This window comes from Callithrix jacchus, chromosome 18, assembly GCF_049354715.1.
Source record: "Callithrix jacchus isolate 240 chromosome 18, calJac240_pri, whole genome shotgun sequence".
NCBI classification, from domain to species: domain Eukaryota; kingdom Metazoa; phylum Chordata; class Mammalia; order Primates; family Cebidae; genus Callithrix; species Callithrix jacchus.
The window spans coordinates 52,923,203-52,941,261 of record NC_133519.1 but is presented as its reverse complement, the minus strand read 5'-3'; the positions used below and the strand labels follow the sequence as shown (position 1 = coordinate 52,941,261).

General features: G+C 35.1%; 1 protein-coding gene across 20 annotated transcripts in view; it reads left to right on the top strand.

The window, feature by feature from the left end:
* KCNT2 (potassium sodium-activated channel subfamily T member 2) overlaps positions 1-18,059 on the top strand; it is a 430,036-nt gene that overhangs the window by 240,056 nt on the left and 171,921 nt on the right. For all 20 annotated transcript variants that reach the window (XM_078355173.1, XM_078355170.1, XM_078355168.1 and 17 more), the window contains exons 9-12: positions 3,445-3,625; positions 4,935-5,099; positions 6,664-6,800; positions 9,779-9,842. In XM_078355173.1, coding sequence (XP_078211299.1) covers positions 3,445-3,625; positions 4,935-5,099; positions 6,664-6,800; positions 9,779-9,842 — 547 coding nt within the window. The remainder of the gene's footprint in view (positions 1-3,444; positions 3,626-4,934; positions 5,100-6,663; positions 6,801-9,778; positions 9,843-18,059) is intronic.

Sequence of the window (18,059 nt, the reverse complement as noted above, 5' to 3'; positions counted from 1 at the left end):
ATGATTATATTAGTCTGTTTGTGCTGCTTTAACAAAATTCCTGAGCCTGGGTAATATATGAACAATAGAAATTTCTTTCTCACAATCCTTGACGTGTGAAGGCCAAGATCAAGGTGCTGGAAATTTAATATCTGTTGGGGGTCTTCTCCGTCCTTCAGGATGGGGCCTTACTGCTGCACCCTCCCATGGCAGAAGGGCAAAAAGGGCCTAGCTGGTTCTGTTCCACAACTTGATAAGGTTGCTAATGCCATTCGTGAGTGTTCTACCCTCATGAATTTAATCACTGCCTAAGGACCCTACTTCTTAATATGTTGCATTGTGGGATTTAATTTTCAATGTGAATTTTGGAGGGGACGCAAATATTCACTCTATAGCTTTCTGCTTCTGGTGCATCAAAATGCATGTCCTTCTCCCAGTAGCCCCTAAAGTCTTAAGTTGTTCCAACACCAACTCTTAAGCCCAAAGTTTCATCTAAATATCACCTAAATTAGATATGGGTGAGACTCAAGGCATGATTCATCCTGAGGCTAATTACTCTTCAGCTGTGAGCCTGTGAAATTAAACAAGTTTTGTGCTTCCAAAATACAATGGTGAGACAGGCATAGGATAGATATTCTCAATCCAAAGGGGAGAAATAGGCAAGGAGAAATGGGTAATAGGTCCCAATTAAGTTAGAAATCTAACAAGGAAAACAATATGAAATCCTGAGATTTGAGAGTAATCTTTGACTCCATGTCTTGACTTCTGGTCACACTGGGGAGGGGTTGGGCCACACCAGGCTCTGGGAAGCCTCATCTTCTCAGCTTTTTTTGGCATAGTCCACATAGCAGCACTTGCGGGGTTGAGGTCTGGTATCTCCAGATCTCCATACTGGCCATTTCATGCTGGTGACTACAGCTGTGGTGTCTCAGGGATGGCTCCACCCCTATGGCACCAGGCATTGCCCTAGTGGGGACTCTATGTGCGGGCATATCCCTGTGGTAGTTCTCTTTCTTGGCCGAAAGGCTTTCTGGAGCATCCTTTGAAATTTAGTGGGAAGGTAACCATGCCTTCACAGCTTATGCTCTTTTCACACCTGCAAAATTAGCACCACATGGATGCCACCAAGGTTTACCACCTCTGACTTCTGTAGCAGCATCCTGAGTCACTCTTCGACCTGCTTCACCAGCACTTGGGGTGGCCAAAGAACACCGCACCAGAATGAAGAAAGCCAACTCTTGAGGCCTCAAAGATGTCCTGGTTTCCTCTGTTGAAACTGTTCTGCCCTCAGAGCTTTCATACTCTGGGCCTGTGAGGGGACTGACAATCTGGAAGAGCTCCAAAATGCCTTCAGGGTTATTCTTCCATTGTTTTGATGAAGAGTACCTGATTTCCTTTTATCTTATAAGAATCTCCTTATCGCATGGATTGCTTGGACAAACTGTTGGTGTTTTGTCTGGAACACAATTTTTATTCTTTACAATCTGACCAGGCTGAGTATTTTCCAAATTTGTAAGTTCTGCTTCCCTTTGATTATAAATTTCATCTTTAATCAATTTCTTTCTTCTGGCATTTTACTAAAACCAGTCAAGAAACACAGTGCATCACCCTAAACACTTTGCTTAGAGCTTTCTTCTGCTACATATTTTAGTTTACCACCTTTGAATTGTGCCTTCCACAAAGTATTAGGACACAGACGTAATTCACCAAGTTTTGCCACTTTATAGTAAGGATGCCTTTTCTTCAAGTTTCCAATTAGATATTCCTTATTTCTGTCTAGGAACTCATCAGAAAGGCCTTCACTGTCTATATTTCCATCAATATTCTGGTCATAACTGTTTAAATAATCTGTAAGAAGATTTAGGCTTTTTCAACTCTCTTCTTTTTCTGAGACTTCACCAAAATTGTCTTTAAACACTCCATTCAGGGAAATCTAGGCTTTTTCTTCCATGTATCCTAAAACTGTTCCTGTCTAACAATTACCCAGTTCCAAAGGTGCTTCCACATTTTTAGGTATTTGTTATAGTAACAGCCTACTTCTCAGTGTCAATATCTGTATTAGTTCATTTGTGCTGCTATAACAAAATATCTGAGACTGTGTAGTTTATGAACAATAGAAATATGTATCTCATAGTTCCAGAAGCAGGGAAGTTCATGACCAAGGGGTCACAGATTTGGTATCTGGTGAGGGCCTTCTCGCTCATCAAGATGAGACATTGTTGCTGTGTCCTCACATGACAGAAGGCATAAAAGCAAAAAGAGGCCTAGCTAGTTCCCTCTAACACTTTTATAAGGTTGCTAATCCCATTCTTGAGAGCTCCAGACTAAAGCCCACCTCTTTATAATGTTGCATTATGAATTTAAGTTTCAACATGAATTTTGGAGCGGATATAGACATTCAAACCATAGCAATTATATGCGGATTGCTATGTTGCAAATCTTACATCTTCCTCCAACATTGCGCAATATATTTTATTATTCATAATCTCACTTTGCCTTTTTTGTTTTTCCTAATAGCAGCATTATTTATAATGTTATTTTAACAAATTTCTGATTTGAGGGCATGTAACAACTTTTACACTGCTCTCTTACTGTCACTTCATCAATAGCTTTGTACAAATGATTGATTCATTTAAGGACTTGTTTTAAGAATCATTTAGTGTCTTAGTCCATTTTGTGCTGCTATAATACCTGAAATGGAGTAATTTATAATAAATGGAAATGTATTGGCTCATACTGATTTTGGAGGCTGGGAATCCAAGATCAAGGTGCTGGTAACAACTGGTGAAGGCCTTCTTACTATCTCAAAACATGGTAGAAGGGCAAAGAGAGAAAGCACACATGAGACAGAGAGAGAGAGAGAGAGAGAGCGTGTTAGTGAGCCACTCCCACGATATCAACATTCGTTCATTCATGTTGGTGGAGCCCTCATGACCTAAACACCTCTTAACAGTCTCACCTCTTAGTATGGTACAATGGCAATTAAATTTCAACATGAGTTTTGGAGTGGACAGCATTCAAACCATAGCAGTTGGCAATTGTTAATTCCTCAACCTTTTTGCTGTCTTTCTCTTCTTCTTAAATTTTGAAAAAAGAAAAAGAAAAGACTTGGTATTTTGGAAGGGATTAGATGTAGCGATTTCTGGTCTCTCTGTTTCCTTGATGTTCATTCAGTGTCTTTGTGTATCACCCATGAAATCGTCTGTTCATTTTGCATGTTACTTAAATATGTTGTGTGATATTTTTACTACCATTTTTGGCTGTTAATCAAAATAAGACCACATCTGGTCAAGGTAGGAAAAGAACTTACTAATTATATTTTTCTTAGAAAAATACATTGTGAAATATAAGAGCCTGACTATTAAATGGCTTTATGAAATGTACTTTGGCTTTCAAAAGAATGATGATGAGAAATATTGTGTCCAATTTGAAAGGTTTAATTTTAATGCATATTTGTTTCCTTAGCATTTGTGGGATCCAACATCTGGAACGAATAGGAAAGAAGCTGAATCTCTTCGATTCCCTTTATTTCTGCATTGTAACGTTCTCTACTGTGGGCTTCGGGGATGTCACTCCTGAAACATGGTCCTCCAAGCTTTTTGTCGTTGCTATGATTTGTGTTGCTCTTGTGGTTCTACCCATACAGGTAAACATAGCCATCTTACATTGTCTAGAACTATGCAGAGACATAAAATGGAATCCTCCATTTTTAATAAGAACTGTAAAGTTTATTTATCTAATGATAATTTGCTAACACATGCTACCATTACATTTAACCAATTACATAATTATTGCAGAAATGTCATTTTACATTTTATTAGAAACACCAAGTTGTTTTTTTCCTTTCAGTTGCAACTGACAGCGCACATCTTATCTAAATCCTTCAAGATGCTTTTTAAAAAATATATAGAGTACTTAAGTATATTAAGTACAGAAAAATGTAGTTTTTAATTATAGGATGGCAGATCAAAAAAATAAATTTTTGAAGGGTTGATTTCTCTTGGTTCTTCAAAATAAACCACATCATCATATACTGCAATGAAAAAAAATTTATTAGTTATGTTGGTCAACTAAAACAAAATCTGGGCCAGGTGCAGTGGCTCATAGCTATAATTCCAATATTTTGAGAGGCCAAGGCAGGTGGATGGCTTGAGCCCAGGAGTTGAAGATGAGCTTGGGCTACAAGGTGAAACCCCATCTCTACAAAAAAAAAAAAATTGAAAACAAAGTCTGAACATATTTTATATTACGTGGCACTTTGGGGAGTGAGTATGGAGGTTGCAAAGGGGCGGATATAGAAATGGAATTAAAAATAAGTAAATGCAATCTCTAGCCCTTTCCTATAATAAGCCCTGTGTGTCCATGTGTGGGTAAATCAGACACAGGTTATGGGGAAAAGCAAATCAAACTTGCATATTCCATTGTAAAACTTAGGCCGCAGTGTATCTAAATACCTACAAGAATGGCCTTCTTAATCCTAAAAATTCATGCATGTCTTTCTTCCTGACATCCCTCCCTTGCACCTTTCACTTTCCTCCATTTCTGGCTACTGTACAGCTAGAATGTGGCTGTGTGTGTTGTTAAGAGTAATTCCTATTACATGAGATGTGGGTAGAACTTGAGAGAGAATGTGGAAAAATAACAATGAGGCTTTTCTCTTTCACTCAGCTCTACTAGACATAAAGCAGAGGCACAAACCTCTTAGTGGCCTGTTCTTATGTGATACCAAAATCATGTTAATATGTTTCTTTAGAGACCTGAAGCCCCTGGGAGGCATTTGCAGCCTCTGTAAAGATTATGTGGAAAATCTGTTGTTGAAGGGTAACACCGACAATTAGAATCTCAATGAGTTCCATCTACAAAATTGACAGCACCTAATAAACAATAGATGTATTGCGTTGATTTACTTATTTTCTTACCATGTTTTTCATTCATATGTGGAAAATACATTACAGTTTGAACAGCTGGCTTATTTGTGGATGGAGAGACAGAAGTCAGGCGGGAACTACAGTCGACACAGAGCTCAAACAGAGAAGCATGTCGTTCTGTGTGTCAGCTCGCTAAAGATTGATTTACTTATGGATTTTTTAAACGAATTCTATGCTCATCCTAGACTCCAGGTAAACTTGGCTTATATTATGTATTATACTGGATCATACCTACTAACTAACATATTGTCAAAGTCAATTAACTGATGGTTCAGCCTGCTTTGTGGAGGATTTTTATTTATACACCCAAATATAGAAAGAGTAAATGAAGAACTACAAATATAACCAGGAACATAGAAAAAAAAATGCTGGAGGAATACACAGTATTTTAAGTTTCCTTCTGTATGTATGCTGAAAGACAGATGGAATAATGTTAATGCTACAAAGAAAATTTTTCTTTGAATTAAAGGATTGCTTTTTTGTCCCTGGGGTAGAGCATAAATGATATTTTTATGAAACAGTGAATTTTAAGATAAAATACAATTAAACAAGAAAGAAACCATTTCAATATCATCTGTGATATTGAAATACTGCAGATTTTTTTTTTTAAATACTGCAGAAGTTTATCAGGTATTGTTAATGGAAATGTGGAAGCCTGGGACTTTCACTTTTTTCTTTTGTTTTCTTAAGTATAAATAGGTGCTATTTGTAGTAGGACTGCAGGACCAAAAATTGAACAATAACTAGCCAAATTGAGAATTTGAATTAAGAAAAAACTTTTTTTCTGTCTATGCAGATAAAATTCTTGAATATTTCCACTTGCTACTGTGGACCACAGCAGTTATTTCCTTTCCAGCTTACTGTACCTAGTCTATTTGAAGGTCTTGTATTTCCTCCACAAATTTGTGTCAAGAAGTTGAATAACTCCAGACATCAAGGCAATGCCTACTATATCTAATTATCCTTTCCTTACAAAACATAGAAATATTGATTTGTGAATATTTTGGAGACCTTTATGAATACTATATTTTTGTGTTTTAATACACCTAATTTATAATTGATACTTAAATGATAGAATCATTTTGTTCTGTCTTAAGTGGGCAGAATCGTTTTGTTCTTATTCTTTTGTTTTTATATAAGTTAACTTGCATTATTCATAACAACTCCATATTTATTTGTTGTTTTTTAAAACTTTCTCCAAAGGACCATATATTTTGAAATGTTTTGATATCACGTTCATTTAGTTTACTTTGTCAGTATTTGTAATGTTTCTATGAATCCTTATTTATTCAAATATCCATCAGAAACTGTTCAAAATTATTGGTTCATAATAGTATAACCAAATGATATAAATCACTACCACAGTTTTGATTCTCAAAGTAATGACTTGAAGTGTGAATTGATATTTAAATGCTTCTCCTTGGTGTTCAATGTATATTTTAGGATCAGTCTTAGATAGAACTAAAAACTTTGCAAGCTGAAAGTGCATGCCAGGTAGAACCACTGATTACCTTCCCTATGGCCCTAGTAAGATGGAAATAAGTTGAGATGAATTTATTGATTTATGACATTGGTGTGTGTCCCAGTTGTGTTATAAGAGTGCAATGTTATTGAATATATGCCCAAGTTTTATATGTGAATTTTATTAGCAAAATTTGATTTCAGTTTTATCATACTCAGATTTTTCTTATTTTTCTATGTAGTATAATAGAAAACATTATTGTTTCTATCCTAATGCCCATTTTGTTTTGAATAGGATTATTATGTGGTGATTTTGTGTCCTACTGAAATGGATGTGCAAGTCCGAAGGGTACTGCAGATTCCAATGTGGTCCCAAAGAGTTATCTATCTTCAAGGTTCAGCCCTTAAAGATCAAGACCTATTGAGAGCTAAGTAGGTATCTCTGTCTTTCATCTTGCAGCTTACAGTTTTGAGTGACTTAATATTTTCTCTTTTTGCCAAATTTTAGCAATTTTCAATGTCACAAGATTTGTTTCTGTATGTTTGAGTAAAGTCTTTTGTCTTAGTTCCTCTGCTGTCCAAACTGAAAGATTAAAAATATGTAATAAAATCAGTGTGTTTACTTCTCTTTTCGGCCTCATCTCAAGACAAAATTGTTCAGCAGACTGTGACAACACAGCACAATGAGAAAAGTGACCCCCTATAATTATCTTCAGCTGTCAGAGATTCACTGAGGTATCCAGACTCACTGATAGTCTCCAAATCCCTGAATACTGTTTTTATCCCATATATAAAAATTATGGGCTACATATGATGTGATATACCAGTACAATGTGAGTCAGAGTTTATATTTTAAAGAGCCTGCACTACGTGTTGGACAGATAGCACTTATGTTGCCTGGGGTCAGAGCCGAAACGGTTGCTATGGGCTAGAGGAATCAGAAAAGTGACAGGTCTTACTTACCTACCCTTTTCTTTTTGTGCATGTACCAGACAACTTGGCTTAAAGGTGACACAGTCTTAGACATTTGTCGCAGGTTACCGAGTTAGAGCACATGAGCAGAGTGTGAACACCAGGGAATCAGGCCTTCTGCAAAACAATCTCCTTAGTTTCAGAAGCCAGAAGATATCTTCAACAGAAGTGGTTTTGCTCAATATTGTCTGCTGTTTTTAAAGTTTTAAACGTGTCTTCATGTTTATCTTTGAGTTGTCCTACATGCTCTTCTAGATTTAAAAGTCTCCCCACTGAATTGTGTAGCACAAGTGCTTTACACTTTTTTTCCTTTCCTGCATAACCTCAGTGTGCGTGAGTGGGAGTGTGTTTGTGCCTGTCTTCACTGTGTGTGCATGTGCATGTGTGTGTATGTCTAGTGAGTGATGGAAACGAACAGAAGAAAAGTTAACTGTTTTGTAAGACAGACTTTTGAACTTCTTTTTGCTGCGTAATCCTTCAAATGATGACTAGAGGCCTAGTCAGGAACTCTGATGTTACTTTTGATTTATATATAATAAAGTCAGTTTAATGCAGCTTTTTTTTTTAACAATTTAATTTCTGAAACAAAAACATCACTAGAAACTGCAGGATAAAATTGAAAAGATACATTTCTTTGTGAGTATATTCATCTTTTTGGTGTATTCAATACTTTATATTTGTGGTCATTCTACTTGTGACATTCTGTAAGTCATCAGCTTTTCCCAGCACCTCAGGTAAACCCTGGCTTTAGAGGTTTACTGTTTGCTGTCTATACTCATTATTTGGGTGTGCTAGAAAAATGGACACTTAGATACTACTATAATCTAGATCATTGTATTCATCTGTGTAGATAATCAGTATGCTTAATTTATTGTAAAACAGTTATGTTCTTCACACAGTAAGCATGAATAATATTAATATGTTCAATATGACTGTGTAATAAGTGGAGGCTTTCTAATAAATTTATCTGTGTTAATGGTATTAGCTATTACTATCTAACCTATATAATATTTAGGATTAACATAACTAATTTATTACCAATAGTTTTAAAATTATTTGTTAGTAAAAACTATCACATTTTCAAGAATTCCTCCATAGGAATAAAAGAAAAGAGAAAGGAATGAAGGAAAGAGATAGGTAGCTGGCTGGCCATACTCAAAAAGCTATTGTAAAAAATAAATTAGAGTGGGCTGGGTACGGTGGCTCAAGCCTGTAATCCCAGCACTTTGGGAGGCCGAGGCGGGTGGATCACGAGGTCAACAGATCCAGACCATCCTGGTCAACATGGTGAAACCCTGTCTGTACTAAAAATACAAAAAATTAGCTGGGCATGGTGGCGCGTGCCTGTAATCCCAGCTACTCAGGAGGCTGAGGCAGGAGAATTGCCTGAACCCAGGAGGCGGAGATTACGGTGAGTCGAGATCGCGCCATTGCACTCCAGCCTGGGTAACAAGAGCAAAACTCCATCTCAAAAAAATAAAAAATAAAAATAAATAAATTAGAGTGACACGGTATCCATTTTTATGTTCATTTTCAGTCTTAACTTCATATAAAAGATTTAGCATTTAATATAAACTAACACATTTTTCAGTGCAATTTCTCATTCATAGAGCATGGAGTAGTATTCTCCAAACAAGTTTCAAAGGTTAGTTGCATGAGTTTTGAATTGCTTTGTTGAAAACGGTGGTTAGAAAAAGTTATCCAACACTCATATTATCTTAATAACCATGGCGCAACATTTCCCAGAACTGTTTGGCTTGGTCTTATTTCAAAGACTTTTATATTTCCTCTCCATAGAAAACATTTTTTTTTAAAAGATTTACTTTATCACGGTGAACCACAGAGATAACTCATTCCTCTTTTTGAAAGTAAACATTCTTGTACTTTTAGAACATCATGTATCAAACACTAAAATATACTGTGTCTTTACCACTAAACTTAAGAAATATTGAACCCTAGCATGAGGGGAAGGGGGTTGCAACAAGATAATGAATGATCTTCAGGAAGTATAAATACAGAGTACAGTTTGACTTAGGAATCCTGAGCAACTCTATTCCATCCCTCTTAGTTTGATTCTGACATTACAGTTAAAATTCAATTAATCATAAAATAAAGACCAATATATCCCGTTAATTGACTCAAAGTATGCATATAAAAATACACTTAATCATAAAAAGGAATAAAGTATGGCTTTTTTTTTAACTTTTCTCAGGGACCATTAAATTATAATAGACAACCCAATAATAGATTTTCTTTTTGTTCAGAATCAAATATAGTCATGATCTGCTAGAAATTCAACTTTGATTTAAGCTTATGGATACACATTGTCTTCATGTACATTTTTTGCAATATATGAACTAAAAAGTAAAATTCTGTTTTTCAGAAAACATGTAGATACTTCAGTGTGTGATTATTCTGTTTTTTCTGTCTGTATTTAGGATGGATGATGCTGAGGCCTGTTTTATTCTCAGTAGCCGTTGTGAAGTGGATAGGACATCATCTGTAAGTTTCTAAAATCTCTTTTAGTAAGTTCTACTTTCCATTTTAGAAGATTTTTTTTAAATCTGAATTTTTAAAAATCCACCGACATTAAGTATTGGTGACCTTAAAGTTTTACTAAAGGAAACAAATATTACTGAGCTATCTTTTCCATAAGAACTGTTGAATCATTGTATTAACAAAAATGTTTTTTCAGATAGTTTCTACAAATTCTCTCATAATCTATTGAGCAAAATGAATCACATAGAAACAGAACTAGACCATTTTTTAAATTAAATATGTCTTATGAGATGTAATTTTGTTAAAGTGGCCTCAGTTTTTTCAAAGTTAAGACAAAACAGATGGATCAGGCATTAGAACCAAGTGGAGAGTTTCTTAAAAATATGCATTTGAGAACCTTATATTCAAGATATTTGGGTGGGAATTAAGAATCTATATTTTTAAAAGCTCCCCGGTAATTCTGAAACACATTTCACTTTGGTAACCTTTGGCTTATATGATATTTATGATGTAATTTTCAGGTCCACAGTTCTATTAAACTTACAACTAAATTCAATTTTATAAGTCAAATGTTAGTATAAACAAAATTAAATGGTATAAACTATATTTAATTTTGTTTATCATTTTAAAAAATGCTTCATTATTTTGTGTAAATTTTACTACCTCCAGTGTTTCTAAGCCAATGACTCCATCTCTAGTTATACCTGTGGTGTGTGGACAAATGACAACAGTTGGTGATTTCTAAAGAGACTGGGGAAAAGGCAAAATATGCATAGGTCTTTCAGGTATATGTCTATCCTTTTCTGGATATAGGCATGCTCTTTTGCATTAATTTACGACTCTTAAATCCTGAATGTGGCAGGCTCTGTTTTGTCCCCACTCTAATTTATCTAAATTACTTATCTTTTCTGAAGTGTCTAAACTGATTTTCTCATCTTTCATTTGGAGTGGGCTGCTATGAGCTGAATTGTGGCCCTACAAAGTTCACATGTTGAAGTCCCAACCCTTAGTAACTCAGCATGTGAACTTACATGGTGATAAGGTCTTGAAAGAAGTAATAAATTTATAATGAGGCCGTTAGGATAGGCACTAATCCAATATGACTAGAAAATTTGGAGGCAGACATATATACAGGGAGAACACCATGTAAACATGAAGACAGCAATATATATACCAAGGAAAGAGGTCTGGAACAGATCTTTCCCTCACAGCTCTCAAGGAGACCCAACCCTGCCAACACCTTGATTTCCAATTTCCAGTCTGTAGAACTGTGAGACAATAAAATTCTGTTGTTTAAGTCATCTAGGTTGTGGTATTTTGTTTGGCAGCCCTAGAAAACTAATAAAAGGGGTTAGACCAAAAAATGATTGAAAAACTTATAAATTTTTTTTGAAATATATATTTGAAAAAAAGTTTCTGCTTCCAGGTTTCTCTACAATTACTACCTTAATTCAGACCAGACCCTCATCAGTTCATTTAAGCACTACTTTAATCGTTTCTTAATAGGTTCAACAAAATAGGTAGTCCAAACATGTTTATTGAAGAAATGAATTTGAACTGAAAATAATCAAGTGTTTCTATAATTGGTTGACTTATGTAATTGTAAGTGTTGATTATCTGTTGCTAATGAAAACGTCACTGAATAAGCTATGTGTAGGGAATCCATGAGCCCCACACATTGGGTGTCAGAACACAGGGATCCATGAGCCCTACCTTGGGCACCAGAATGTAGGGAGCCAGCCCTGTATCACCCATGGGTACCCCCAGTTTGGTGGCAACAAAGGAATGAGAAAAAGACAGATTAAGAGAGATAGTGGGACCAGCGGGCCATCACTTATTACTCTGGAGGAGTCAGTGAAGGCCCCGAGCTCTGATCATCCATACTATTTATTGATTATAATCAGTTTGATCTGTAGGGGTGGAGTGATAATGGATGAATCCGTGAGCCGGAAAGGATTGATAACAGTGGGTGGTTTGGGAGTTTCACAAAACAGGAACATGTGGTTATCTTTAGCTTATTGTCTATGTACAGCTGATAGAATGTAGGCTTTACAAGGAGCCTGAGAGTCTGGCTACATCATAGTGCTACAAAGGGGTTTTACATCCTTGAGCACAATGTTTATGGTAACAGAGCCGAGGTCACCCTGCACCAGAACATGAGGCATGGAGAGGCCTTCCTCCTCAGAGGCCTCCTGCGGCCTTCTGCAGTTTGTTGTTCCTTGTTTATATGTTACTCATAACCAACTTATGGAGGCACTCTGTAAGTCCTTTCTCTTTTGCTGCTTTTCCCAACATTTCCCCCTTTATTTTTATCTAAAACTGCCATTGCTGTCATCATTTGTTTGTGGTGTTGGGTCTCTCCAAAGTCGGCTCCAGCATCTGCAGACTAAGAACAAACAGCATAAACAGAAACAAACCAACACAAAGTTTGCAATGGTTGATTTACAGAGAGTTTTTATCCATTTTAGTGGGTTAATGTTGGAGAGGCTGTTAGCAACTCCAGCAAGAACATCTATGCCAGGAAACAAACTAAGGTGAGCCTGAGATGCCTCAAAAATTTGCTTTTTCAGTCTAGTTATATCTAATGTTAAGTTATCTTCTTTTCCTTGTGAGTGACATTTAATCATTTTCCAGTGGTGTTCAGTAGCATTGTAAGAACTAGGAGTAATACAAAAATCATAGGGTTCACTATTTCCATCAGAATCTCACTGGCCATTTTTTTAAACAGGAATAGTTAAAAACAATCCTGAAATTCATATAGTGCCACAAAAGATCCAGAATAGCCAAAGCAGTTCCAAGAACAAAGAATAAAGCAGGAGGTATCACACTTTGTGATTTAAAATATACTTTAAAGCTATAGTTATTACAACCATATGGTGCCAGCCTAAATACATGCATATAGACTAATAAAGAGTCTAAAAATAAACCCAGACATATATAGTCAACAGATCATTGACAAGGTTGTCACAAGAATACACAATATGGAAAGGATAGTCTCTTCAACAAAAGGGAAAAAAGGGAAGGAAGAAGGAAGGAAGGCAGGGAGAGTTGGTTGAGGGAGGGAGGGAGGAAAGGGAAGGGATAGGAAAAGAGCAGGGAAAGGAGAGAAGGAAGAAAGAGACAAAAGGAAAGGAAGGAAGGAAAGAAAGAAAAGACATTGGGATCCTTGCATCATACACAAAAATCAACTTAAATAAAAACTTTAACTTATATCTGAAATGGTAAAATTGAAACAGAGGAAAAGATTGACATTGATCTTGGCATTGATTTCTTGGTTAAAACACCAAACACAGCAACAAAATAAAAAATAGACAAGTAGTATTATATAAAACTAAAAAACGAAAACTTAACACTTATGCATAGAAAAATGTAAAATTTGCAATCTAATAAGGGATTTGAATTAATCCCTTATTAGAATTTGCAAATCTAATAAGGGATTAATTTCAAAACTATATAAGGAACTTCTGTAGCTTAATTGCAAAAAACAAAACCAAACACACACACGTAGACACACGCGCGCGCGCGCACACACACACACACACACACACTGATTAAAAAATAGGCAAATGACTTGAATGGAAATTTCTTCAAGGAAGACATATAGGTGGCCAACAAGTACCATGTTTGAACAGGTGATCAACGTCTTTAATTATTAGGGAAATGCAAATCAAAACTGCAATGAGATATCACTTTATATCAAGATAAAAAGAGCTGATATTGATGTGGAGAAATTCAAAACCTGTGCACTGTTTGTAGATATATAAAATCGTGAAGCAGCGATGAAAACAATATGGTGGTTTTTCAAAAACCTAATATAGAACTACCATATGACCCAGAAATCACATTTCCTGTAATATATTGAAAGGAATTGAAATCAACATGCCAAAGAGCTGTTTTTACTCCTGTGTTCATTGCAGTAATATTCACAATAGCCAAGAAGTCAAAATAAACCAGTGTCCCTCAACAGATGAATAGATAAAGGAAATTTGGTTTATACTGCCAACAGACCTAGATATAAAAAAAATGAAGAAAGTTCTTTAACAAATAGAAATGATGTTTATGACAGTTAAAAATATGAATATGTTGGTACATATATATAACTTTAAATATAATGTTATTTTTGTTTAAAACAAAAATAATGACAATTATTGTGAGATTTATAACAAATATAAGTAAAATGAATGGATTCTAGCATAATGACTAAAAAAACCATAATACACTGTAGTGAGATTCTTTATGTATTATTTGAAAGATGGGTGTAATAAATACCTGGTATATGTTTTAAACCTTGGGGTGACCTTTAATAAATATTTTTAAAAACTAGATTATTAAATGGAACACTAAATGTACTTAATGTAAAAGAAGGCAGGAAATGAGAACAAAGAATAGATGGGATAAATAGAAAAATAAGAGGATGGAAACGATGCACTGCACAAATACTAATCATACATCAGCAGAAGTAGCTGTATTACGCAAAGAAAATTTTATGGACAAGCTCTCCTACCAAAGATGAAGTGGAATAGTTTGTATTGAGTAAGGATCAATGCATTGAAAAAAAAAACACTCCTAAATGTGTGTGTGCTTTATAAAAAAAAAAAAACAAAAACCCTAAAAATACATGAGGTATAAAATGGCATAACTAGAAGGAGGAGTAAAAAGCTACAGTTAGTCACATAATTTTTAACACTTCTGTCTTAGCAATCAATATAAAAATGCAGGGAATCAGTAGATTTACAACAAGCTTGAACATACTATCACCAGGTTGGTCTAATTGACATATGGAATATTACACTAAAAAACAGAAGTGCAGTTTTCAAGCACATAATGAAACATTCACAGAGATACATCATATTCTGGGCCAGAAAAGATATGGCGGAGAATGAAAAACCTACAGAATATATTCTCTGACTATAATTGAATTAAATTAGACATCAATAATAAAATCACAGGTGAAAAATACCCAAATATTTGGAAATAAAATATCCCTAAGAAATCCATGGGTAAAAGATAAAATAAGAAGAGTTATGATGAAAATGCAACACAGTAAATTGTATGAAATTCATCTATACCAGTGTCTGAAGAGAATTTATGTCTTTAAGTTTTTATATTAGCACAGAGGAATTTGAGGTAACAATTATGGACTTTGTGTTTTCTCTATATGAGCGCAATGAAATCAGGCAGTAACTGATGGGTAATGTTTGATCAGTGAAAGCTTTGTTTCCTTCTGTTTTTCAGTGGGAAAAAAATTTGGCAATTAAATACGCGTATCTACCAGAGACGGCAAAATTGATCATGAGAGGAAAATTAGAAAATGCACAAATAAGATGTGATCTTGTGCAGGGGTGGAAGGTTTTTCTTGGATATAGGTGTAAAACCTTCATTCATTTTAACAAAAGGGAAAACAGTATATATAGATAGAGATGAATGAATGTTTGTGGCCACATGTAGTGAAGAGGGCTTGTGGAAGTGGAATTTTTTTACTGTTTCCATTTGCTTAGTGAAATAACTGTTGACATTATCAGGGCAGAGGGAGGCTCCAGGCCCTTGAGAAACACTGGCAAGTGGTAGAGGGAAGGTTCACATCCCAAAGGGGCAGAGAAAGAATTTATAATGGAAAATTTTCTAAAATAAATGTTCTAAGTAAAGAGAGGTCAGGGGCCTACAGTCAGGAGGAAACCTGTCTAATGTTTATTCACGCTGAGGGGAGAAACTTTGAGGCATCTTAGGAATTTGACTCCCAAAGCTTTAAGTTTTAATTTTCAGAAAAAAATTGTTTTTATTCCCAGCTTAGCCTGCTGACTTTCCTCTTAAATGTCAGAGACATATTTATTCTTGATTATTACATGCATTTTTGAACATACGGTATCTTAGAGAAGAAAGCAAACAATCACGGAACACTCAGACGGTCATTTCCCTTCATGTCCCCTTCAGACACCATTAGAAAAGAGCTGAAATAAAATGTTTGTTATGGAAGCTTTTTACTTTTTTTTTCAACTATGTTTTGTTTTAAGAATCCATTTTAGGCATTGAAATCCTTAAGCACATAATCATCTGTACTATGTCATTCCCTAATGAAATGTGCCTTAGGTTCTTTGGGGATATTTGGCAATTCTATTTTGCTCTTTAGTCAACCCAGTGGTTAGTGACTTGTTCTCAAAAAGATTTTTCCTTACGACTCACAAAAATCAGAAGAGTTTTAAACTTGAAAACATGATACCTTGAGATCCCTAATATAACGGAGTTTTTAATACGCCCAGAAATATTTTTGGTAAATTTTGGCCAGATGTACATCACTGGACTTCAGTTACATGCAGTCAAGATAACCTGACCTCTTTATGAATCACTTTATTATTCATTTGACATCTGTATACCAGTGAGTTTCAAGAGGGTTTTGGATATTGTGGTCATGACTATGTTAAACAGATTAAATAGATCAGGAAAAATTCAAGACGATTAAGATTTGGAATTGCATTTGGTGTTGAGGGAGGTTTCCTTCACAACCTGGGAGAGGACTTAAGTAAGTAAAACATACAATTTAAGGATTGTATAGTTCTGGATGAATTACTCCAACTCAGAGCAAGCCCTAGGAAATAATACAGTGTTGCAGCTTTCAGAAAGAGTACAAAATGAGTTTAGCTACTTTGCTGCTCAGTCCTAAAATTTCTGATAAGATTTTGATAATATATCTGGAGATTCCAACAGGCAAGCAGGTTTTTATCATTAAATATCTATAAGAAGTGCCACATTTTCAGCCACAAGAGTGGGAATAGAAAGAGGATTACAGTCCCTGAGAGGTCATTAAAAAGCAAGGACTTTTTTCCCTAAAACTAGAACCCAAGGTCATGTTTCAGTCCCAGATACACAGTTAGTTATAGATAATCGATACTTTGAATCCTCTGTATAGAATTACGTTCAGTTTTTGATATTATCAGATATACGTGTATGTAATCTAACCTTATACTTTTTATCAGTCTACATATTACACCTGGACGTTCTAATTTTGAACAAAATAGACCCTGACCTCAAGGTGCTTTTGAGTCCAGTCTACTGTGAAGCCTTCATTGTTCTCTGGGCAATGATTACATTTGGAATAATTGTTTTACAACAATACATTTGGATGTTTTCAAGATGTGTTTGTTCTCCAGATTGCCATTAGGCTTTTTTAGCTCTTTATTATATAAGTGATTATGACTAGTTTGCTCAACAACACATAAATTTTGGGCAAATCTATCTACAAGTGTTATTTTAAGTTTTACGATTCAACATCACTTTATTAACTACTAATCTTAAAAAATAAAGTGCCCAGTGAATAAGTTAGCAAGATATACTCAAAGTATGCAGAGTCAATATGTCAGTTTTCAAGTGCTGCTAAATTAAAAATTGAATGTGATACCTTTGATCAAACCAATGTTTTGCCACTTTTAGGTTACATACTCCATTTGAGAAGCTAATAAAAATTATAAATTTGTGGATATAGTGGTTAATATTTCTGTATAAAATTTCATCTAAAATGTCTGAGTTCTTTCATGGGTTATTTGGTTTTCAGTAAAATAATTCTTGCCATAGGTATGTGATTTATTGTAAGTCCTTCAAACAACAGCAAATACTTCTTAAATAATATAAGTTATTAAGTTGAATTTTATGGAGACAGTCTTTACTAATTTAATTATTAGGCAAACTGGCTTTGGGTTAAAAGTTCTGTTTCACAGTAGCAATAGACACCTAGATGATGTGATAATGTCCCAAGTTACTTACCTTTATTACTACAGCATCTTTATTCTAAGATTGTCACAATAAATATTTTACTCTATGGTTAGAAGTATGGAGCATTTTACTTAAGCATGAATTTGTCCCCAATAAAAGTTAAAAAAAATTAATCTTGTCCTCTGCTTTTAGAAAAAATGAACTAAAATCTTGTTTCTGTGCTAGTTTTATTATCTGTATTAGGAAAATATTTCTTTTCCATTTCTCATATCATTTCTATGCCTTGTTATACAGCTCTTTTCCTTTTTCCTCACTTAATGATATACTACTTAGATTTATTGATGTTCATTCTGATTTTTTTTTTTTTTTTGAGATGGAGTCTTGCTCTGTCACCAGGCTGGAGTGCAGTGATGTGATCCTGGCTCACTACAACCTCTGTCTCCCAGGTTCAGTCAGTTCTTCTGCCTCAACCTCCGGAGTAGCTGGGACCACAGGCGTGTGCCACCACGCCCGTCT